At 33.8% G+C, this 25562-nt stretch overlaps 1 protein-coding gene across 7 annotated transcripts in view; it reads left to right on the forward strand.

The window, feature by feature from the left end:
- LOC115887338 (ATP-dependent 6-phosphofructokinase) overlaps positions 1-25562 on the forward strand; it is a 49061-nt gene that overhangs the window by 20178 nt on the left and 3321 nt on the right. For 2 of the 7 annotated variants that reach the window (XM_030906747.1, XM_030906745.1), the window contains exons 7-17: positions 1010-1118; positions 9802-9990; positions 11011-11154; positions 14227-14361; positions 15331-15348; positions 19288-19308; positions 20099-20258; positions 20497-20642; positions 21628-21860; positions 22930-23174; positions 23937-24159. In XM_030906747.1, the coding sequence (XP_030762607.1) occupies positions 1010-1118; positions 9802-9990; positions 11011-11154; positions 14227-14361; positions 15331-15348; positions 19288-19308; positions 20099-20258; positions 20497-20642; positions 21628-21860; positions 22930-23174; positions 23937-24159 (1623 nt within the window). The remainder of the gene's footprint in view (positions 1-1009; positions 1119-9801; positions 9991-11010; positions 11155-14226; positions 14362-15330; positions 15349-19287; positions 19309-20098; positions 20259-20496; positions 20643-21627; positions 21861-22929; positions 23175-23936; positions 24160-25562) is intronic. The other 5 variants (XM_030906751.1, XM_030906750.1, XM_030906746.1 and 2 more) reach the window with 4 other exon arrangements.

The following is a 25562-nucleotide window of genomic DNA, read 5'->3' on the forward strand; positions in this document are numbered from 1 at the left end:
AATAAATTGATTGTAGTTTTTTCATAAACTTTCTTAATATTTCTGCCATATTTTCTTCGCAGACAATATATGAAAATCTTTATAAATAAAAAAGTTACAGGATTGCTGAAAATTTCTATGCACTAAATAAGTTAATGGATGGGTTGTTTAAAATTTTTGAATGGAAAAAACAACCTTATCGAATTTTTCCTTATTTAAAATATTGTAAAAGATCCGATCTTTAAAATAAAAAAAAGTTTCAATATCTAAAGTGGTTCTTAAGTTATGGCGCGTTATCTGTTAAAAAGTTAAGTTTTTGACTGACGTTTTCTCGTTATAAAAAAATGGATAGACACCCTAACGATATCCTTATAATTCGATTTCAGATGCTCAGAAACATATCTAATAATTTTATCTAGTTATCTTTTCGAAAAAAAGTTTAATAATAAGCGGTGTGCGATCGTGATTTTACTTTACTTGATAGGGAAAGGCATACCGGCAACGCCGCAACAGCAGACCGTCGCATTTCTCTCACTCCGACTTAATAAGATCCCTATGCGATTTACTTCCACACATGTAAATACCGACCCAGAAGTAACAGTTGTCAGCACATAAAGTCAACGCTGCTGCCAGATTTTGGTACGTTTTACGGTATAACGTGCGTGACGACGTACCAGAAGTACTACTACCGTTTTATTGTTAGCGTTAGTTATTTATTTAAATTATAGTTTATGTAATATAAATAAATAAAAAATAAATTAAAAAATATAATTTTTTATTTAGTATGTATATTTTTTTATTAATATTACTTCTCAACTCGTGTATAACTAATCGAACTAAATTTATGTTTAAAAAATTTTTAAAAAAATGTTTTAAAAATTTTTAAAATACCTGCATCATATTGTGTTTATATAATTATTTGGTTATCTTTTATTCATTTTATTAACAATATTTTCCGGTTTGGTTAGACAGTAGACAACATTTTATGTGATTATAACAAAAATTTATATTATTTATGAATATATTCCAGTTATTTAGCACTGGTGGCTGCTCTAACTAGTGAAGCGGATTATGTTTTTATACCGGAAGATCCTGCTGAAATTGAATGGCCGAAAAAACTTTGTGAAAAATTAATGCAGGTATTAATATACTCTTTTCTTCAGAATAAGTATTAGAATCGATATGTGATTTTTGTGTTGGGTTAAGCCAACATAATTTTTTATAAACTAATATATATTTTTTTTAAATTCTGCTAGTAATAAAAAGAGAGACCACGTCCAAAGGTATAAAAACATAACTGCTCGGAAGTTTTAAACTATTTACCATATTAACAAGCCACATATTTCAATATCATAGATTCTTTCAATTTTATTAACATGGCAAATGGTTTAAAACTTCCGTGCAATTATTTTTTGATATTTTTGGACGTGGTCTCTCTTTTAAAAAATATTCCGTTGAAATTGGTGATAGAAATAATTAATAAAAATTGGCCAATAATCAAACAACACACATCAACATCAAAGAACAATTTTCTATCATTAATTAGATTTTTAATCAATAACGCTTACTTTTCGTTTAACAATAGTTTTTATAAACAAGTTTTCGGTACACCAATTAGCCCGACTTTAGCTCTAATAATTTTAGATAATTTATTAACCGATATTTTACCAACACCTCCCTTCAAAATCCATTTATACAGGGTGGCCCGAATTGTATTCGGGAAACTTCGGTAGAATATTCTACAGTTGAAAGTTGGTTGAAAGTAAGTAAAACAAAAGTTCATATAAATTTGTCCTTCGTTTCGGAAATTTTATTTTTATTTCTATCAGAACTAATGTCGATATTTAGATGAATTGGCGTCGGGGTGTTTTTCGACATTAGAAATTTGGTTTTGGGGTCAATATGACTCCTACTTGTAGGAGGCGCCACTTACAGATTTTTAACTGGTTTGAAGAGTAACAACTTTGCGTCTGTATCTGTATAAAACTACTGAGTGAAAAAGTATACATTCCCGCCATTTTTTCCTAAAAAAGATCTCTCGATAAAAATTGTTACGAGTTAAGCTTGATTTTCATGCATCCGTTATACGTTGATACGATGGTCCGACTGTGCTCTGATTGGTCATAGCGTTTTCGCGCCACTTTTCATCCGTAAATATTTTACTTCAGCCCGTCAACGGGCTCGTTCATACGATAACGGACGTTTTGACACTTTTTTGGCAAATTTAATATAACCTTAATAAAAAATGTAAGTAAAATAGCAAAATCGTTATGGAAACGAAAATATAAAATAACACCAACGTATATCCGATGAACGGAGGCATGAAAATGCAATAAATTTAAAAACTGCGTTATTTTCTAACCAATCAAAGTCTTTAAATTCTACCAATAAAATTAATATCGTATCAACGTATCGTCGGACAACGGATGCATGAAAATCAAGCTTTACCATTCTCAAGATATTTGGAATGTAAATTATCAATATATGTCATCATTGACAACAAATAAACATGTTGACTAGATATAGTTCATATCAAATAAAATTTTAGTCATGTGATTAAGCTTGACCGACACAGCGTTGCCCACTTTTACATATTTTCTTTGAATCAAAATCTTTTAGGAAACAAAAATAAACTAATTTTAAATATATAAACAGTTTTTATTTATATCAACAAAACTCACCTTGCACTTAAGGGACATAAAGAGCCATTACTACCGCTTTCCCGTTCAAAATATTCTAATAAAGTTGCAATAAGGTTTTTACGGCTATTAAGCTATCTTGTACACTTCGCACTACAAGAGGTTCTAAAAAGAACAATGTTCGACAGCAAGGTCTGCTAGTAAACATTTTTAAGCTTAAAGTATCACAACACTATTTATTTAAACCAAAAACTCGTAATACAAAACTAAAGTGACAAAACGAATGACAATGTCACGAAATAAATAAATAAATGTGGCAATTTGAATTTGTTTACAGCAGAGCTACCACGTGAATCCCCAGCGCGAAATTTAAATTCTAGTTAGTCAGCCCGGCGCCGAATATATCGATGGTTGGCAACAATGAATTTAAAAATCGCGCCCTCGATTACGTAACTAAAAGTTTAATTGATATCAAATATAGATATTTGACTGAAATTATAAATTTGGGAACTTTCTATTAGTTTTTAATTAATCATATTTTTTTTCTAGAAGAATTATGACGAAACAGTTTCTGTTGCACTTTTGGCACAAAGACATTTCAAATTTAGTATTTCAGTCTAATTACTATTTTGTCAACACGTTGAGTTTTGTTATTCAATTCCAGATATCTCGAGAACCATTACTCATAGCGATTTTTACCAAAAGACCTTTTTAACGTGAAAAATGGCGAAAAGGTATATTTTTGTACTATTCTATACGGACGAGAAGTTATTACTCTTCAAACGATGAAACTGTATCTCTTTTAAAAACATTGTATCTCCGAAACTAGTCACAATAGGCCCTCGTGGCCGCAGTGGAAGGTCCCACCTGGGATCCGCTCTTAGTAAATACAATATGATCGAATAAAAACGGCGTCCAGTTGGCTTGGAAATTGACGATCGATGACGTTCCCATATAATTTTACATATAAAATGACAGCGATCTTCATTTCATTGTCATCGCTGACGCCGTTTTTTTTATTATATTGTTCAAATACAATCTCCGAAACTATGCATTTTAGGACATACATTTATACAAACTCTTTTTTATCTTATTTTTATCTTCAGAATATCCTGCCGATGTTTCCGCGATTACAATTGTATTCGGACCACCCTGTATATAAATATTCGGGTGATGTAATATGTTGTATTCAGTACGTCTGTCCGTTCTGTAACTACGGGGTATCCGTGAGAGGGGAAACGATATTCTCTCGATGTTTTTCGTAAAAAATTAGACGACGCGTCCCATCAATAAAAATTCGACAAATTTGCAAGTAGCCAATAAAATGAGTGGGCGGAGCGATTTGCGGTGACGTACTCGTCAAGTCAACGTATAAAATATATTGTTGTTTATTTAAATGTTTTTTGTCCGCATTCCTTTCATAGACACAGCTCTAGCAGACGTACTGTACCTATATAATATTCAATACCATCAGACAAAGTGTCATTAACCTTAGACTATTTCAATTCTTTCAATCAACATCTCGAGGGCTAAAAGGGATTTCGTATTTACGAAAAACGAATTTTACCGGAGCCAATAAAAACTTCGTACAACTTCCGTTACGGGAAAGATTATATGGAGAACTGTTTTTCCCGCGTAATTATACGAAAATAGTGAAAAATACATCACTCCCGTAGATGGATTATATTATTCTTCTTCTAAAGAAAATAAAAATCTCAATTTGGTCAAAGTTGCACTTACGAGGCCCTGCCTTTTAGTCCTCGATATACAATTTACGATAGAGCAAGAAACGGAAATGGGAGTTTCGTTCATAGATACAAAAGTTATCAGAAAAGTGCTGCAATGTGTCTACAAGAAGCACGTACATCAAGAAAATTCACTAGATGTTCTCTCGGATATGAATCTCCAGGGGTGAAATATATCAGCTGATTTCAATATTCCCATATAATGATCCTGCTGACCAGTACTTTTTACTTTGCGTTGTAATTCCATTACGTTAGGTAGTTGATTGTCAACCATCATCCTTAAAAGCGTCCAGCGTCCTTAAAATCTGAATTTATTCTTAGGGTTTGTCAGTCAAGGACTAAATGAAATAAAACAATACTGTTGTGCCAAGGTTTCCTGGTATTTTCTAGTGATGGGAAAAACCGATTAATTTCAATAATCGGGTACTCGAATTTTAAGCGATTGCAATAACCGAGAGATCGCTCGAGCGAAATATCACTCGTATTTTAAACGGTTTTTCGTCCGTCGCTTGTTGTAAGTACTCGTTAACGCCAAGCAGTAAGTTGCGTGCGCAGGGCACATATTCTTTCGGTGATGAATGGCAAGTAGCAAGCGACGAGCGATTCTCTTGATTGCTTGATTTAGTTTATTTCAAAGCATTGTCGATGTAGGTCGTAAAATTTTGTCCCTCATATACGCAACGGATAAATATATATACGGCGTCGTATAAATTTGCTACCTTCGGAAAATTCGCTCGGCTTTTTATCGAGTATGTCACATTAAAATCGGATTTCAATTTATTTCATTCCAGAATCGCTTGCTTTCGTCGCTTGTAACTCGTCACTTGCATTGCTCATTCATAATCGAGCGATGTCGATTATTTCCATAATCGAGTACTCGAGCGAATTTTTGCTCGAGTTATCCCATCACTAGTATTTTCATTATGACTTCTTCAAGGCGCTCAATTATTACTGAACATAATCAGAAAATGTGTATAAAAAATATTGGTATAGTATCAATATTTGGAATTAATTCTAAATAATGAGGCAATCAAGTTATGTCCTTGACCGACAAACACTTAGAAAAAATCTAGTCTCGCTTTTTGAAATGTTAAAAAAAGTTGATCTAGAGTATTGTTACTGGAATATTTATTATTTTATTATATAATATTCTTGCTATTGAGAAGCTTCTCTCGTAGTATACGTTTAGGGTTGTCTGTGAGCGCATACTTGTACTATTACGAACCACTTAGACACGATATTAATTAATGAAAAATTGTAAAGATGTATACCCAAAATCCCGGGATTAAAAAAATTACAATCTTGAGAGATCGCCTTTTTAACCTAGTTGACTGGGTAATTAAACAAACTTGATATCATTTTTTTTTGTTGGGAGTATTATTAATATAATTGAGTTATGTACAGGGTGTCCCAAATTCGAGCCTCATAATTAGGATCTCGGAAACTAGAAGAGATACGTGGTTGGTTAAATTGACGCAAAATAATAAAGAATCCAGGGCCATAAGAAAAGAAAGTTGATCATGGCAGCTGAAAGGCGAAACCTCGGTTTGAAAATATGATAACGCCATCTTGTACAAAAAAAGTACCATATGATCGAATAAAAACGGCGTCAAAATCATTTACTAAAAATTGATATAAAACTTAACATTGATCATAGAAAGATTAATTACTATTTTCAAAAAATTATTTCTTATGGAATTTTAAACTACCTACACTATTTAAAAATCATTTTTACCCACTAAAACATAAATTACAAACTTCTTAAGGCCAACTGGCAGTAAGCGCCATTATAAATAAAGAAGAGTATTCGCCAAGTAATGATAATCTCTAGGGCTTGACCTCGCTAAATTGCTCCACTATAAAAAGTTGTGGGATCTCATGTAAAACCAAGTCAGTTTATTTTATTTAGTCTCTTTTTATGGACCTATTCAACAATTTTGATATAAATTGTTAGTATCAATATTAGTCATCTTTATTCCAATAATAATTATAATGACTTGGCAATTGCATGCACGGCACCATAATTATAAAAAAGAATAATCTACTATTTCGATTACTAAGTAAATCTAATAAATGGTGCACTTAAGAATAAAGTTTTTTTAATTACTATAGAATATCATATCGTGCAATTGCCAAGTCATTATAGTTATTATTGAAATAAAGATGACTAATATTGATACTAACAATTTATATCAAAATTGTTGAATAGGTGCTTAAAGAGAGACTAAATAAAATAAACTGACTTGGTTTTACATGAGATCCCACCAGTGGCGCATCTAGAGATTGAGTCTGGGAGGGGTAGTGTGAATATTCAAAAAAGTACCAAATTTGAATTAAATTTTTGCTGGAAGGTATTGTAACTGTGGAAAAAAATCTACTTGGATTGGTTTGGATATTCTGTTTTAATTTGTATTATTAACTTTTTTGTAACAATTTTATTTTATACCAAATTTTATCTTATTAATTAATTTCTTTTTTCTTAGGGTTCATAGTTTCATAGTTGTCGATTTTCGAAAGAAATCAGTACATGTATATTATTTCGTATATTTTTCATTTTATTGATTTTATGGAAAGCATCAGTTCATTAAAATGTTGTATCCTATATTTATTATTTATCGTATGGCTGCACATGACATAAAATGCATAAAAGTGTATAAAAACTATTCCAATTCACAAACAAACATTTAAATTGTATATATAGTCAATTGAGGCGTCAGTTGCCATCAGGAAATCGTCAAAGTTTCCCTCATATGCTGTATTTGGGCATTCCATCACCATATGTAGAATGGTTTGTTTTTCCGCTCCGCAGTCACACCTCGCAGATTGCGCCCTACCCCATTTGTGTAATGAGTCCGCGCATATGCCATGGTTGGTGCGTATTCTGTTCAGTGATGTCCATATTTTACGGGGCTGTTCGAAGGCAGGAGGTTTCATTCTTATGCACGGAAGATTTCTGCCTTGCGGGGGGCGGTTGTCTGTCCAACATCGTTCCCAAGAGTCTATGGGGTCAAACTGTGACGTGTGCAGTTCTCTTCCAGTTCTTATAGGTGGTCTTCTGGATCGTAATCTGTTTCTGCATGCTTTATCCGTATCCTGGTGTATGGGAAGTTGAGGGTTGCCTTGTATACGTTTATATTCTCGGAGAAGCGCTGCCTTGCGCCGGAAATCTGGAGGAGGTATATGGCTCAATATTGTATCCTATGTTATAGGGCTTGTTTCTCTCTACAATTTCCTGTTTCACAATGTACCGTTTGTGTCCGGGAAGGGATCATAATTTCATAGTTGTCGATTTTCGAAAGAAATCAGTACATGTATATTATTTCGTATATTTTTCATTTTATTGATTTTATGGAAAGCACTGTTCATTATAATGTTGTATCCTATGTTATAGGGCTTGTTTCTCTCTACAATTTCCTGTTTCACAATGTACCGTTTGTGTCCGGGAAGGGATCATAATTTCATAGTTGTCGATTTTCGAAAGAAGTCAGTACATGTATATCATTTCGTATATTTTTCATTTTATTGATTTTATGGAAAGCACTGTTCATTAAAATGTTGTATCCTACGTTATAGGGCTTGTTTCTCTCTACAATTTCCTGTTTCACAATGTACCGTTCGTGTCGGGGAAGGGATCATAGTTTCATAGTTGTCGATTTTCGAAAGAAATATGTAATGTATATTATTTCGTATATTTTTCATTTTATTGATTTTATGGAAAAAAATGTTCATTAAAATGTTGTATCCTATGTTATAGGGATCCCACAACTTTTTATAGCGGAGGAATTGTGTTGCGAGACTTGGCATTTTTTTACATTCTATGTTTTTGATGGAATCTTATTTCTTTTTGTATGTTATCCTTCTATTTTTTTTCGGGTCATTCAAAATAATATTAAAGAAGTTCTATAATTCATAAACTTTGAATTATCGTATATAATTAATTAAGTCAGATAATATCAATTGAATTAATGCTAGTTGTCTAACTACTTGTATTTCCGAATTTCATTATAACTCAAATATCAACTTTAAAAATGTTCAATTTATATTTTACCAATGCTTATTCAAAATTATTTTTGTCATTTTTACACATATTTTATTATTTACCTCGAAAACTATAAGAGATAAATCCGTGAATTATTGTTTAAGAATTTTAATATTTTACAATCAGAATATTAACGAAAATAAAATAAAAAAAATTATGCCCCGATGCAGCCAGAATTCGGCCTTCCGAACTAGCGGAATACTTTGCCACCGCGCTATCAAGCCTTGTCGACGCCTAGCATTTAACATATTAAACTAAAAAAATAAATAGGGACTTCATTACAAGTTAAAGTAAAGTAAAGATTTCAAGTTAACGTCTCCTTTTTGCTGCCAGGGTTAATCTGGGCGCGGTCCTCGGCCATATCATGGTCAATGGCCTACTGACTTGGCAAGTGTCTAAATCGACTCTTACTCACGAGATATCCGATCTCATCCGGCCTCGAACGGGCGTGAATGAGCAGTGTGTGTCAATAGATTTTACACTTTTGCCTTGGACAACAGCATGATACAGAGTTTCGAACCGGTCACCCGTCCATCGAGTAGTATCGCCTTACGTCGCTTAACTTCGGTGTTCTAATGGGAACCGGCGTTTCGACGTAGCCGTTGCCCTTTACAAGTTAAAGTCTGGAAGAAAAAAATCATAATCCTTGAATTATTGTTGGTACATTAATATACAATAAATAGGAGACCGCTCCGATTAATTCTAGTTTTCTGTCTTTTTCTCGACTGGAAAGCAAGTTACCGGTAGCTAGACAGCTAACTTTTAATCCATAAGGATATTTCGAGATTTTTAATTTTTTCCTTTGGTTATAAGCTTAAAGCTACCTAAAATTCTAAATTTGGAGTTTGTGACACATCTAGAAGTACATTGGAATTTTCATTCAATGTCGAAATTACAGAAATTTGACAAGCGATAATTCATAAACTATGAGGGATAATTACTAGATGTTTTAGTAACCTAGCCAGCTACAGTATGTCTTCAAGTGTAGTGAAAATTAATATTCTTGCTTTATCCACAACGAAGTTACAGAGTGGTCAAAAGTGCCGCTAATACCTTCGAGAAAAGGATGGTACGGCTGTGCTCGACTTGGCGGGGGCACTGCCGCCCTGCCCCCAGATTTTGTTATATCTATTCAAATGGAGTCAATCGACAAAAATAAAATAAAAATGAATTCGGGAATATTCGTTTTTTTTTCAAATATCTTCGGAAGTATTCAGAATGTTTAATCCTTTAACGTGGTGTTTGGACTAGCATGAAATTCTGCAAATTTGCATCGATTTAACCGACCTCGTCTCTCTTCAAGTTTGTGAGATCCTAATAATAAGGCTCGAATTCAGGACACCCTGTATAACGTAAGTCAAATCATAAGTCTAATTGGAACTTAATAATTTAATTTCAGGAACGTAATGTAGGGCAAAGGTTAAATATTATAATTATAGCTGAAGGAGCTATCGATCGAAATGGACAACCTATTACAGCAGAACAAATTAAAAAAGTGGTTGTGGACAATTTACATCAAGATACAAGAATAACGGTATTAGGTCATGTACAGAGAGGTGGAAATCCATCTGCATTTGATAGAATTTTGGTAAGATTTTTGATGTGAGCCTATTAAAATTTTTATGTTCATTCAAGGTATACAGGGTGAATCAACGATATAGAAACGTATAACAATTTTTTTATTAGTTATGAATGAAATGTTATGTTTATTTTTTATTTCTTACTGAATTAATATAAGCTTATATCTCGTCTGGGTTACGCTAACCATAAATAGAGTCATAACTCCCTTGGGATATTATTAACGGGAATTAAGATGCCATAATTCCCTCTACCTTTTATAGCTAACAGCCATGAAATACAATAGAGATTTTGAGTTATAATATAAAATTAAAATGGACTTTCATCTACCTACTCTAATAATTTATTTACATCATTAATATCACATATAATACAGAACAGCATTTCATCGACATCCCCTGCTGAAATATTTTTCTCTCCCAGCGACTGAAGTTATTTTTTATATTCCTTTTGGTAAATGGATTCACGTTTCGGTGGAAGTAACGCTTGTGCTTCTTCAGCTTTTTTTATATTTCCTCCATTTTAATGGAAACGTACTCAAACATGTGCCGAATTCGTGCGAAAGGCGTTTTCTTTACAAAAAACTGAACTCGATTGACAACAACCGTCAATTTATAAACAGGTCATTTAATACAATAGCAACTTGGCAACAAACAAAGCTCCTCCAGCAGCGTAATACAAATATACCGGAAGATTAATAAATGCAACATTTTTGCCGCTTTAAAATGGCACAAAATATACTAAATTCAGTAAGAAATATAAAATTATCTATATACCACGGGAATTAATAAGTGTTAGTAACCTCGGGCAGTTATTGTCCATAGAATCTTTGCCCTCGGTAATTATCACCCTTATAATTTTCTTGATATATAAATAACTATTTTAAGAAACTTTAATATACACCTTGTTAGTATAATTAATATATCCATGTTACTGAAGGCAGTATTGTATAGTAATCGGATGTCTAGTCATTTATTTTTTTTGTCATGTCTAGTTTAATTTTTAATTCATCTTAATTTTGTTAATATAGGGTTCACGAATGGGAGCAGAGGCTGTAATGGCATTAATGGAAACTGACGATAATAGTGAGGCATGTGTTATTTCTCTGGATGGTAATCAAGCTGTTCGTTTGCCTTTGATGGAATGTGTTAAACGGACTAAAGCAGTAGCCCAGGTAATATATTTTTGGTGCTTATTTTATAAATATCGAAAAAGGCAATAATGTATATATAAATATAAGAAATTAAAGAACAATGGGGGGGGGGGTAGTACAGAAAGATTATAAGTGCATTTTAATTAGTTTTGAGTAATTATCATTGATAATATTCAGAAAATTCTGTGATATTCCTGTAGCAGTTTTATTACCTTTAATTAAATTTAATACATAACTTTATTGGACAACATAAATTTTGATTTTTTTATACAAGGTAATTCAAATTTCCTATAGATGGGTTTATATAAATCCGTCATCTCTTGTTGTTTTTAACTAGCCTTATTGGTTTATTTTAAAAAAATGACAGATTATAATATTTCAATATGATTGCAGTGACGGATGAATGACGCACGGACGCAGATGCGTATGCACTCGACTTTTTGAAATTTTGATTTTTGAAATGTCTCAACTCATTGTTAACTTAAAGACTATTATTTGTGTCAATAGTGAGTGTTTTGGAAAATGATAAATATAAGCGATATTGCTATTGCATTTTGGTTTGTTACACATAATAAGTTTTTTTTGTGTTTTTGTTTGTCAGGTGGAAGAAAAATCGAGAGAAAATTAAGAAGAAACAAAAAAAAACTTTTTCAATCAAATGTTGAACGTAATGAAATTGAAAAAATAGTACAAAGTAATAATAATGTTGATTAAATTTTATTTATATAGATAATATCACTGATAACTTTGCGGCATTATTGTCATACTACATTACTAAAACCAAAGCAGGAACAGGGATAGGAGTATTTAGGCCGAAAACTAAATACTTCCAACCAACCTGGTAACCAAATTAAAGTGGAGAACTCAAGAATCTGTAAGACTCCGTCCGTAATCTGGAATGAGAATCCTCCAACGGTCTAAGAAGAAGAAATTTCTCAGAACTTACGACCGAGAAAAATCAAAGATTTTTTTTTATTTAACTAAGCACAATCTTCAGATTGTCACGGGGTTTTGAATGTTGATTAAATTTTATTTATATAGATAGTATCACTGATAACTTTACGGCATTATTGTCATAGTACATTACTAAAACCAAAGCAGAAACAGGGATAGGAGTATTTAGGCCGAAAACTAAATACTTCAAACCAATCTGGTAACCAACTTAAAGCGGAACTCAAGAATCTGGAAGACTCCGTCCGTAATCTGGGATGAGAATCCTCAAAGATTTTTTTTATTTAACTAAGCACAATCTTCAGATTGTCACGGGGTTTTAACAGGACACTGTCTCCTCAACACACACCTCAGTAGATGGAAACTAAGAAACAACGGCGAATATAGATTCTGTGGGGAAAATGGGCAAACACCTGAACACTTCATCACAGAGTGCGCCGAGACGACAAACATTCGTGCCATGAAGTTTGGTATGACAGATATCAAAGATGGAGAACTAGGTTAGGTTAGGTTGCTGGGGTTTGGGATCATGTTTGATCCCTCACTCGGAGGCCTTGGGCCCATTGCGACATCCCTGTATTGTTATACCAAACCTTCCTCGCATTCTTTCTTTGCGTTAAAGCACTTCCAGCTCTTGCCACATTGCCCATTGCCCCCCTGTATTGTTATACCAAACCTTCCTCTCATTCTTTCTTTGCGTTAAAGCACTTCCAGCTCTTACCACATTGCTGTGGTCTGGCACCCAGCACAGAGTAGGCACTCCGCCCTGACGCAGCCAGGACAGTGCTTCTCGGCATTCCATCACAGTTTTCGATCTCACTGATTGCATGGTGATGCTTCTTAAAGCGCCCAAGCTGTCAGAGTATATCCCTATATCCCCTATTGGTCTATCAGCAATTTTCTCTCGTATACAATTAGCCGCTTCCTTTATGGCGTAAACCTCTGCTTGTAGAACATTACAGCCATCCGATAGCCTTAAAGATCGTCGGATGTCTAGTTCCTCTGAGAAGATGCCTATACCTGTGCCTCCTGAAGCTGCGGAAGCATCTGTGTAGATTGCTATCTCTTGAGTGTTTATTACTCGGTTGCTTTCCCATTCTTTTCTTGTCGGGATGCGAATCCTTATCTTTTCTCCAAAATCATGTTTGGTGAGCGTATAGTCCGTTTTCTGGTCTAGCAGATGTGGACTCGTGTTCACCATGATTTTCCCTGTCTCTGGCAATATCCTCGAGTAACCGTAGTTGGCCTGGTTCCACAGATTGGATTCCCTTAATCTTAGGGCACCCTTAGCGGGCAGATCCTTCACGAGCCAGTCGATTGATTGCAAGTCCAGGATTGCTTCTAACGCAGCTTGCGCTGTGTTGTTCCTTGCTCCAGTTGTGCTTAGAGCTGCTAATCGCTGTACTTTTGTGAGGAGATGGAGAACTAACATCTGTGGAACTGTCTCAGATACTGGTTTGTCAAAGCCCTGTGACTGTTTGATGGGTTATAACTCATTATAACTCAAGAAAGGGGGACACAATAGATCCGTAAGGTCGGGCGGTGATTAACCCCCCTCTCCCAATACATTCTACACTATTTTTTTTGGTTTATTACATTTGCTATTATTTCCATCCTGTATTTAATTAAAAAAAAATAATATATCTTTTATTATATTGTATATACAGGGTGTCTCACAAATAAGTGCAAGTATTTTAAGGGGTGGTAGATCTCGGTAAAAGAAACATATTTTCTCTTTAGCGTTTTTTAAATAAGTCCAAAATAACGGAGTTATTTTACTTTGAAAATTTAAAAAAAAAATGATTTTTTGCTAAAATTTTGAGAACCGCTGGATCTTTTCTGCATTTTCTTTCTTGTAAATTTAATCTAATACCTATGTTGCCATATTATCAAGAAATTATGATTTTTAACTAAAAACTAAAAAAAATTCCAAAAATTTTTTCAAATTCGAATTTTCAAATAAAAATTTTCGCGAAAAATACCTCATAGGCGGGTTTCTGGGGTTGAACTATACTACCAGTGAAAATACTTGCACTTTCTGGGACACCCTGTATACTTTTATATATTTTATGTATTGTCTGTTAGGAATACAAAGGGAATACAGGTTTTTTTATGATTAATTTTGATATATATATTTTTTAGGCAATGGCAGACAAGCAATGGGAAAAAGCAGTGGAATTAAGAGGTAAATCATTTATGCGGAATTTGGAAACCTATAAACTTCTAACACGTTTGAAGCCACCTAAAAGTGCTTTTAATGAACAGGGGCACGGAAAGGTAATTATTTCAAGTTCAATAACTCGAACATATTGTGGAAATTATTTCTATATCAGCAGTTCAGGGCAAAAATTCTTATATAATTTTATTATATACGGTGGTCCGAATTTTATTCGGGAAATTTAAGACAGTATAGCAGGTGCGTCTCAAAAGTGGCTCACCTCTATAACTTTTTTATTTTTTAGATAAAAAAAACGAAATTTGGTATGTTAGTATCTGACATAAATTAGGATTGATTGATGTATTCAATTGTTTTTGGTCACTTTCTGTTTTACGGGAAATTGAATAGATTTTTTCTACAAAAAAAATGATGAAACATTGTGCCAAAGTTTCTGTTGAATCTCTGGCACAAAAATATTTTAAATTAATGATTTTAGTTCAACAACTTCATGACATGTATTGATAATTTGATTCCAAATATCTCGAGAGCCGTATCGATTTACTACCTTTATCACTACTCATAACGATTTTTATCAATAGACCTTTTTTACGTAAAAAATGGAATTTTATATGTTATCACTCAGTGGTTTTATGCAGGTACGGGCGAAAAGTTGTTACTCTTCAATTAAAAAATATATATGTAGGTGGCGCCCTCACAAGTAGGAGTCATATTGACATCGAAATAAAATTTTTCCTGTCAAAAAACTCTCAGTCACCAATTGTTATCCTAATATCGACGTTAGTTCAGAAATTATTTGGAAAAAATCGAAATAAAAAGGAAGCTTCTACACCGTGTATTTCGGAATCGAAGCGTTTGAGAACATAAAGTTATACAAACTATTTTACTTCTTTTTATCTGCAGAATATTCTGCCGAAAATTCCCCAATACGATTCGGACTATCCTGTATACCTATAACTGCTAGAAATAGTTTTCCATTTTATGTATACTTATATAGTGGTTGTGTTTCTTTATGTTGCAAATTATTATTAATTTAACTAATTTTCTTATTTGCATGGAATTTTTTAAAGGGACAGAAGCTAGAAAAGGTAAATCGGTATAATTTATTCTTATTCTTGCTTTAATGGTAATTAGTTAATAGTTTCAGCAATTTCTGTCTTAAGGATTGACATAAAATATCTTCAAAATTGACATATGTCCAAAATTATTGCATATCGATAAACAGACCATCTTAGTAGTTTTAGAATTAAATATGCAGTGTGTAGGTATTAGACAGTTTATAATGACTTGTCAAAGCACCATAATTATAAAAGAATAACCTACCATCTCGATTACTACATAAATCTAAACAGTCCCCTTAAAAATAAAGTTTTTATAATTAGATTAAATTTGCTACCTGCAATGTATGTAGAAAATTCGCTCGGCTTTTTATCGAGTATGTCACATTAAAATCGGATTTCAATTTATTTCATTCTAGGATCGCTTGCGTTCGTCGCTTGTAGCTCGTTCCTTGCATCGCTCATTCATAATCGAGCGATATCGGTTATGTCAATAATCGAGTACTCGAGCGAATTTTCGCTTGAGTTATCCCATCACTATTATAATTATTACAAAAATAAAGATGACTAATATTGATCCTAACAATGTACAACAAAATTGTTGAATAGGTGCTTAAAGAGAGACTAAATAAAATAAACTGACTTGGTTTTACATGAGATCTCACAGCTTTTTAAAGAAGGAAGGAGCGTGTTGCGAGACTTGGCATTTTTTTACATTCTGTGTCTTTGATGGGATTCTTTTTACTAAAAACATTTTAAGTTTTATGGACTACTTTCTATAGTATCATAATTCCCTTAATAATTTCTTTCGATATTACTTTTATAAATTTAATGTGGAATCTCTGGAATAATAGGTATCAATTCCCAGTTTTCAAATTAAAAAAAAAACTGTTTCACAAAACAGGCAACGGCCCAGCTACGTCGAAACACCGGTTCCCATTAGAACACCGAAGTCAAGCGACGTAAGGCGATACTAGTGGATGGACGGGTGACCCGGTTCGAAACTCTGTATCGTGCTGTTGTTGACACACACTGCTCATTCACGCCTGTTCGAGGCCGGATGAGATCGGATATCTCGTGAGTAAGAGTCGATTTATTTTTATATGGCCGAGGACCGCGGTTCGGATTCCGCGTAAACAAAGTAGACCCCGTCCAGATTAGCCCTGGCAGCAAAAATGTGACGTTAACTGAAATCTTTACTTCCTTTACTTTACTTTTTTCACAAAACAATTTTGAAATACAAATGTACCATTTACGTTACGTACGTCAATATACTATAACGCAACGACAGACGTTACGTAAGTGTCTGCGTTACGTGTTGAGAGATATGTATACGTATTGTGCCATGTTTTAACTGTCTATTTTTTGCATGTTTTGCACGGGAAACAAAGTATGATAAGAAATGTTTATTTATATTTTATTTGAATTTTTTTGGAAAAAGATTCTTGCCGTGGGGATTAGTAGTATTTTAGCTATTCTGCATTCTCATCGCGCTATTATCGTATAAAAATGCCATGAAATCGTATTTCCTACTTTAACAAAAGTCGAATAGTAACTTTTTTACAAAGTCTATTACAAAATAAACTGGCAAAAATTGTAGGCGTTAATCAAAGTGATGTTTCAAGAATTAATAAAAAGTTTCGCGAAATCAATGATGTTCAGCACCGACCAGGAAGAGGTCGGAAAACGCTTACTACTGCAGCACAAGATCGTCAGTTGTCAATAATTGCTAGAAGGAATCCATTAGTAGTACAACGAGCGCTTTATGTAGAGAGCTTGCACAGCTTGGAGGAGTTATTGTATCAAGAGAAAACTGTACCACGTCGATTAAGATCTGTTAGTTAACATCCATAGGCGGGCACCTTTGCGTTGGTTTGATTACGTTGGCAAAAACGTACACGGGTACAATGGGCACAGGAAATAGTTGAGAATACAAAGAATGAATGTCTGGAGAGCTCCGTGAAAATAACCCAGATTAGCTGTAGCTCAGCCCCGCGGCCGTGTCCCATTTCAAGGGGGTAGTGTTACCACATGAAGTTGAAAATGACAATTCCAATCCAGTCAATATACAGAGAGGAGTAAGACAGGGATGTGTGCTTCGTTATTTAATGTTTATTCGGAGCCGATTTTTCGGGAAGCTTTCTCTTCAACAGATTGCGGCATTAAGGTCAACGGCGAAGTCATTAACAACATTAGATTTGCCAATGACACAGTTCTTATTGCCGACTCTGATACTGGTCTCCAGAGTTTAGTGGAACGACTTGAAGGCTCCTGTAAGAAATACGGGATGAAGATCAATTCTTCTAAAACTAAAGTCATGGTATTTGGAAAGAACCAAAATGTACCAATTCCTATTAAAATAGAGGGCAATACCTTAGAACAGGTCTACAAGTTCAAATATTTGGGGTCCTGCATAGTTAAAACCTTGAACAACGACGTGGAAATAAAAACCAGAATAGAACAAGCGAGAAATGCATTTTTAAAAATGAAGAACGTGTTCCAGAACCCCAGATTGGACCTTGAGTTGAGAACTAGGCTCGTTAAGTGTTATGTTTGGTCAATCCTATTATACGGAGCAGAAACATGGACACTGAAAGTTCAAGAGATGAATCGCCTCGAATCGTTCGAAACATGGATATATCGAAGAATGCTTCAAATTCCATGGACAGCCCATATCACAAATACCGAAGTCTACAACAGAATAGGCAGAGAAAGAGAATTGCTTAATATAATAAAAATAAGAAAAACATCATACTTAGAGCATTGAGAAATGAAAAATACCACGTCTTACAATTAATATAGTTAAGGGTAAGATTGAAGGAAAGAGAGGTCTCGGCAGGAAGAAACTATCTTGGTTGAGAAAGATCGGAAACTGGACTCACCTAACTTTTGAAGAACTCATAAGGAAAGCCGATAATCGTGAAGATTTTGCCAATGTAATCGCCAACCTCCACGAAAGAGACGGCACGTAAAGAAGAAGAAGTGTAATATTTTGGGCTGGGATAATGAGCGGCGCTCATTATTTGTTATTGACGGAACAATGACAGAACGGGTTTATATTCAGAAGGTGTTAAATCCAATTGTGCGTTTATTCCGAGGAGCAGTTTTTGTTTTTGTTGATGACAATGCACTACCACACCGAACAATGGAAGTGCAACACTTTTGTGACGAATAGGGAATAACGTGTTTACGATGGCCTACTAATTCACAGATATGAACACATTCAGGTATGAACGTAATAGAACATGCTTGGGACATCCTAAAATCAAGAATAAAGAAACGAAATAACCCATCCTTAACTTTACGAGAAGCACACTACTTTACGCTTTTTGCAGCAATCGAAGAATGGGAACATTTTCCACAGGTCTACCTAGGTAATCTGATAGGTAGCAAGTCAAACCATCTGAGAGAGTGCATTATTGCCCGAGGAGGAAATACAGACTATTCATTTCAATACTTTTCTTAATTCTTTGTTTTTTACAGTTTGAATTTGATTTTAATTTTTAAACTTTATAAAGAAAATTTAGTTGTAATGAAAGTGTATAATACAGAAATAGCTTTTTCATGTGGTCTAAACTAAGTCATGATGGACTTTATAAATTAATATTTCGTGGAACGTCTTTTGATTTTACCAAACAGTCATATGCAATAATTTTGGACATATGTGTATATATTTTGAGGTACTCTTCTCTCGTTCATTCCTTATATTTAATTTGACATATTTATTATAATTTTCATTTGTAATATAACTTATGACACCTATGACACAATAATTTGGCATACTTTTATTAGATAGTATACAAATAATTAATAATGAAAACATGAATTAATTAAAGCACTTGAATCGCTCACCATTCTAATGAATATATTTTATGGACTTCCCATTTTAGCACTATCTTTCACAATCTGTAACAATTCTTTATTAAAGCTAAAAGGTGCACATTTTAATCTCTTTTATAATAATTGTAGCGTCCTACCTTATGGTGTTCGGTAAGTGCTTATTTTATTATTATTTATTACAATAAATACACTTTTCTAAACAAGCTTCTTTTTTTACTTTAACGCAATATTTTTCTTTATTAAATTTTACTAGGTAATAACGAGTATACCATTTTCGTGTTTTATTGGGTTTCTCGTTTATGAGTAGAGATACAAAGATGCGATTTTAACATCATTGATTTTTTGTATTATTTATGAAGATATGTATATAGCATAGTATATTTTTAGAAAGTTCATAATAAGACAAATAAAATAAAAAATAATATATAGGGTGTCCTATTAAAAAAAACATAAGTTTGAGTAATTTTTCGAAAATGACAGTTCTCAGCGAGAAACTAGTTATACCCCTGGATTCTACATGAAAAACTCTATGGAACCCAGTTTTCGCCTTTTCGATAAGTTGTAGGATAACCGAGATACGGGGGAAGTCGAAAAATGCAAAATTCGTTCTATATTTTAGGAACTAAGAGGGCTAGGACTAATCTGTATGTAGCATCTTTAATTTTGTAAAAAAGTAGTACAGTGGCGTGAAAACCACATCTTTGTGTCTCTACTTCTAAGCGAGAAACCCCATAAAACACACGAAAATGGGACACCCTGTACATACATAATTCATTCAAGAAAAATCGTAGCAGTCAATGGTAGTAAAGTTGTCCTTTGATTACTTCCTATTATTTCTTTATTTTTTTTTAGAAATGTTAAGTTGTGACAGTATTCTTAGTATGCTTTCTGTGCTTTGATGTTTATTTAGCTAGATTTACTCTTGTTACTTTTAAAATAGGAAGGTTATACCGTGGGTGTAATGCACATTGGAGCACCGGCTTGTGGCATGAATGCAGCTGTTCGGTCTTTTGTACGAAATTGTATTTACCGAGGAGACACTGTTTTTGGCATCCATGACGGAATTGAAGGACTGATAGCTGGCAATATAAAGCATATGGGCAAGTAAAAAAGTACAGTCTGTTCAATGATCGTTCAACGTTACGTCATCATTATTTGTCAAATATGCGTTTTATGGTGTAGTAGGTATCTGAGATCAATGAACTTATTTTGATTCCAAAAATACGTAGTAGTTCTATGTCCACAGAATATTGGGACACCCTGTATATGACGTGACGTTGAACGATAGCTGAACAAACAATAATAAGATGACGATGTAATATCGGAATAATATTATAGGATGGTCTGATGTAACGGGATGGGTATCTCATGGTGGGGCGTATTTAGGTACTAAACGTACCCTTCCAGGTAATCGAATGGGATTAATTGCTTCTCGATTAGAAGAATTTGGTATACAAGCATTGTTAATCATTGGTGGATTTGAGGTAAATATTTTTTTTCAAGCGGCACAAAAGTATTAATTTTTGCGACGTGATTGACAATATAAAAAAGTAATTTTAAGCCTAGTCATAAAAGTAAAGCAGTTTTAAGCCTAAGCAAAAAAATACGAAAATATAGTATTAAACTTACATAAAGCGTCAGATTCAGCGAATGTAACCATAGTTTCTCGATAAATAATTGCTTTCAAGATATTACTTACGTTTGAAATTGTTTAAACAATTTTTAATGGCGTTTGAAAAAATAGTATGTTTTCTATATTCAGAGTAGAAATGACTTTTTATGCCTCGCCTGTAATGTCAAACGTACATTACAAACGTCACCAGAAAAATTAGCTTTTTTACTCAAATAAAACAATACTATTGTAATGAGGTAAATATTTGTTGAACTAATTAATAATCTTTGTAATGTTAATATGTAAATGCTCTTTTATAAACGTATGTTGGAATGAATCTATACAAAGTACATACAGGGTGTCCCAGAAATAAGTGCAAGTATTTTAAGGGGTGGTAGATCTTGATCAAAGAAACATATTTTCTCTTCATCGATTTTGAAATAAGTCCAAAATAACGGAGTTATTTTACTTTGAAAATTAAAAAAAATGATTTGCTTAAATTTTGAGAACCACTGGATCTTTTCTGGATTTTCTTTCTTGTAAATTTAATATAATACCTATGTTGCCATATTATCGAGAAATTATGTTTTTTTTTCACTAAAAACCAAATAAATTTCCAAAAAATTTTTCAAAAAATTTCGAATTTTCTAAAAAAAATTTTGCGAAAAAAAAACTCAGGTATGTTTCTGGGGTTGAACTATACTACCAGTTAAAATACTTGCACTTATTTCTGGGACACCCAGTAACTGGGACCATGTAATAATAACATTTTTAATATCAAATATGATCTTAGATGTGTTTTCTAATTTTTTTAAGTGTATAGTACAAACATTTCTGACATATTTTATTAATATTAGGCCTTCCAAGCTGGACTACAATTTACAGAACATCGGGACGAACATCACGCTTTTCGTATTCCTATAATGGTAATTCCTAGTACCATTTCGAATAATGTACCAGGAACTGAATTTTCACTCGGATGTGACACTGCACTAAATGAAATTACGGAAATATGCGATAGGATCAGACAGTCGGCTCAGGGAACCAAAAGAAGAGTTTTTGTTATTGAAACCATGGGAGGATATTGTGGGTAAGAATAGAACTGAAAATTCTAAAGCCGCGTACAGACTTGAGCGAGCACGAATGTGTTAAGGCGATAAACATACACATATTTTTTGCGACAGTTGCAGTGGGCCTAAAGCATAGATAAGAGAAGTAAAACAGTAACAGTGGCCTTATTTTCATGCGTCCGTTATCCTACTATACGATGGTCCGACGGTGCTCTGATTGGTCATAGCGTTTTTGCGCCACTTTTTATCCGTAAATTTTTTGACAAATTTAATCTAACCGTAATAAAAATATAATAGTACAAGAGCTAGCAACGTCAGGAAAACGAGAATTTTAAGAAAGCTGGTTCTTTAATGTAACTTTTTCTATGCTCTCCTGTGCTCTCCTGACCAAAGTGCGGACCGTCTGGCTGCCGGTACTACTCGGTTCACTACTTTGTATCCCATCTGTACAGGGTATCCCATTTTCGACTGGTTTATGGGATTTCTCGTTTATGAGTAGAGATACAATGATGCGATTTTCACATTACTTTGCTACTTTTTTTATGAAACTAAATATGCTACACACATGTTTGTCCTAGCCTCCTTAGTTCTTGAAATACAGGGCTAATTTGTGGTGCGCAGTAGTGAACAGCTGTTGAATACAGACAAGATGCGCAATAATGCAATATGATAAGAATAAAATAAGATGCGCAGTAGCAAACCCAACGTCTACCGGCAGCCAGACTTCAGGAAAGCATATCAAAAGATATATTTAAGAACCAGCTTTCTTAAAATTCTCGCTCGAAAACGTTGCTAGCTCTTATTAGACTATAAGTAAACCAGCGAAATCCTTATGGAAATGAAAATATAAAATGACACCAATCACAACCAAATCGTATATCCGATGAACGGAGGCATAAATGCAATGAATTTAAAAACTGCGTAATTTTCTAACCAACTGAAGTCTTTAAATTTAACCAATAAAATTAATATCGTATCATCGGATAACGGATGCATGAAAATCAAGCTTTAGTGTATGTATTTATTTAAGTGGCAAATAAAAACAAGTAATAATTAAAATAAGGATGTATCATTGTTTTCATATTCTAGGTATCTTGCCACTTTAGCTGGATTAGCGGGAGGTGCCGATGCCGCCTATATTTATGAAGAAAAATTCACAATTAAGGACCTACAACAAGATGTTTACCACATGGCAACGAAAATGTCAGAAGGAGTTCAACGTGGCTTAATTTTAAGAAATGAAAAAGCTTCTGAAAATTATAATACGGAGTTTATATACCGGCTGTATTCTGAAGAAGGAAAAGGATTGTTCAGTGCTAGAATGAATGTATTAGGTAAAGTTGACTTAATTCTTTCAAGGTAATTCCCATAAGTGCTGTGATTTCTTTTCATATATATTCACCCATTTATAGATCGTACCAAATAAATTTTTAGTCACGTGATTAAGCTACGATTAAGGCACAACATTGCCGACTTTTACATATTTTCTTTTAATCAAAATAGTTTACGAAACAAAAATGAATTAATTATAAACATATACAACGAAACTTACCTTCCTAACAGCACTTAAAGAGTCTTTACTAAGCTTTCCCGTTCAAAATATTCTAATAAGGTTGCGATGAGATTTTTACAACGGCTGTTAAGCTGATTCGGCATTTTGTACACTTCACACTTCGGACTGCAATACAGGACTACTGCATAGGAGTACTTTACAGGACAATTTCTAGACCTTGTACCGTAAACCTATCTACGCGCGCGACGACAGGTGTCGAACGCTTACTACTTCATACTAATGTCACCTGACAAAAGTTTGGTAGTCAGTTTCAAAAGTTTTAAACCTCAACATGAGATAATGGATTTATAATTTCAGTTTTTCCGTGATTCGTCACACAAAGATTAAACAAATTATGGGGATGATCTGTTAACAATTATTGTTAAATATTCCTAACAAGGAAACTATTAAATTTAAATTAAAATATTAGAGTTTCCAGTGATTTTATTTGAATGTCTCATTTTTTAACTAAATATGGCGTGTCGCATTTTGGTTTGGTTAGGTTGCCAATTGATCCTAATAAGATTAAGATTCTTTATTTTAGGTCACATGCAGCAAGGGGGGTGTCCTACACCTTTTGATCGAAACTTAGGTACAAAAATGGCTGCTAAGGCGGTGGATTGGATGGTATGCCAGCTTAAAAATAACTCAGATCACGAAGGAAAAATCAGTTGTACAGATCCCAATACAGCATGTCTTCTAGGCATCGTTAAACGACAATACAAGTGTACAAGTTTTCAAGCTTTAAAAGATCAAACCAACTTTGAGTGAGTATAATTATTTATTTTATTTTTGATTGATAGTTAATGGGCGTTACGTTCCGAGTATGATTTACGTATTAAATTACAGAGTTATTCTTTAACTGGGAGCTAAGTTTCGTCCCAGAATTTTATATATTGTGTTTCAGTGCTTTTCTACTAATGGATTACCTCTTTCTATATACCGTAATGATATAGCAAAGAAAAAAAAATTACGGTATGCGGTCTGTTAAAACAAAACTAGTGTTTTAATTTAATAAAACTATATTTTCTCAACGTTTAGTCACAGGTTTAGTTAACTTCATCAGGAGCAAACGCTACAATTAAAAAAACGATAAGTGCAAGTCGGAACTCGCTCACCGAGAGTCCCGTACAAATTTACAGATACATATTATAAATTTTAATAGTTCAGGAACCGAGTCTCGCAGTTTTCCGAGTTTTTTTCCGGAATTAAGTTTCAAGAACCTATAATTATTTATACGAAATTGTTGCTATATTAACAGTTCAATACTAACAAAGCTGTTTTTTCAACATAATGTTGCGAAACCATCCCGGCTTTAATATGACCTAGAAGAGCCTGGAAATTCGAGAACACAGCGGCTAAACATCACCCTGAACCGCCCAAAACATTCTGGGCTTTCTGTCGCACTCGTATAAATGCAGAGACCGGTGCGCAAGGGACAGACTTGTATGTATCGATTGTTTATGATGTTCTCCGATGGTGGCAGCACCGGCGGAGAATGCACCAAGCCTATACCCCACATGACACGGTTCAACCACACGGTTGACAACTCAATTCAAAATTTGGATCGCCGTTCCTTGCATAAAGACCCTGCTTTTTTGACTTAATTAAAAATTTACGGTTTTCAGATTTTTTTCTAATGTACAAAGTAATAAAAGTTTAAAAAATCTACTGAAATATTTGGTCACCCATACAATAATGGCCGCGCATACAGTTCCTTAACCTCGATGATTGATCACGCACTTTAAATAAATACTATATTTTTTATGATATAATTACAAATGTATGGTTTGCAGATTTTTCTCTATACTTGTAGTATGACACAGGATAACTTGCCATATTTCATAGTTCTAGATCAACAGGAAATACGCTATAAATTTTAATTCCCTTGCGAGTATCGAAATATACGTTTTGTTTGCGGCATAAACGGCCGTATATTTTTTACATTAACTTAGAAGTTCATCTCATAGCTTCAAGGGACCTTATCAACTCGATACCTCCACGCGTTTCCGAGGTAAATAGTTCCTTGTTAGATAGACGGATGGACGGACGGACACCAAAGTGATCCTATAAGGGTTCCGTTTTTTCGTTTTGAGATACAGAACCCTAAAAAATACACATTCTTGAATCCATTGCAACACCAAAAAATAGTCTGGCCATAAATGATAAA

This window comes from Sitophilus oryzae, unplaced genomic scaffold, assembly GCF_002938485.1.
Source record: "Sitophilus oryzae breed Bouriz unplaced genomic scaffold, Soryzae_2.0 scaffold_562_pilon_pilon, whole genome shotgun sequence".
NCBI lineage: Eukaryota > Metazoa > Arthropoda > Insecta > Coleoptera > Curculionidae > Sitophilus > Sitophilus oryzae.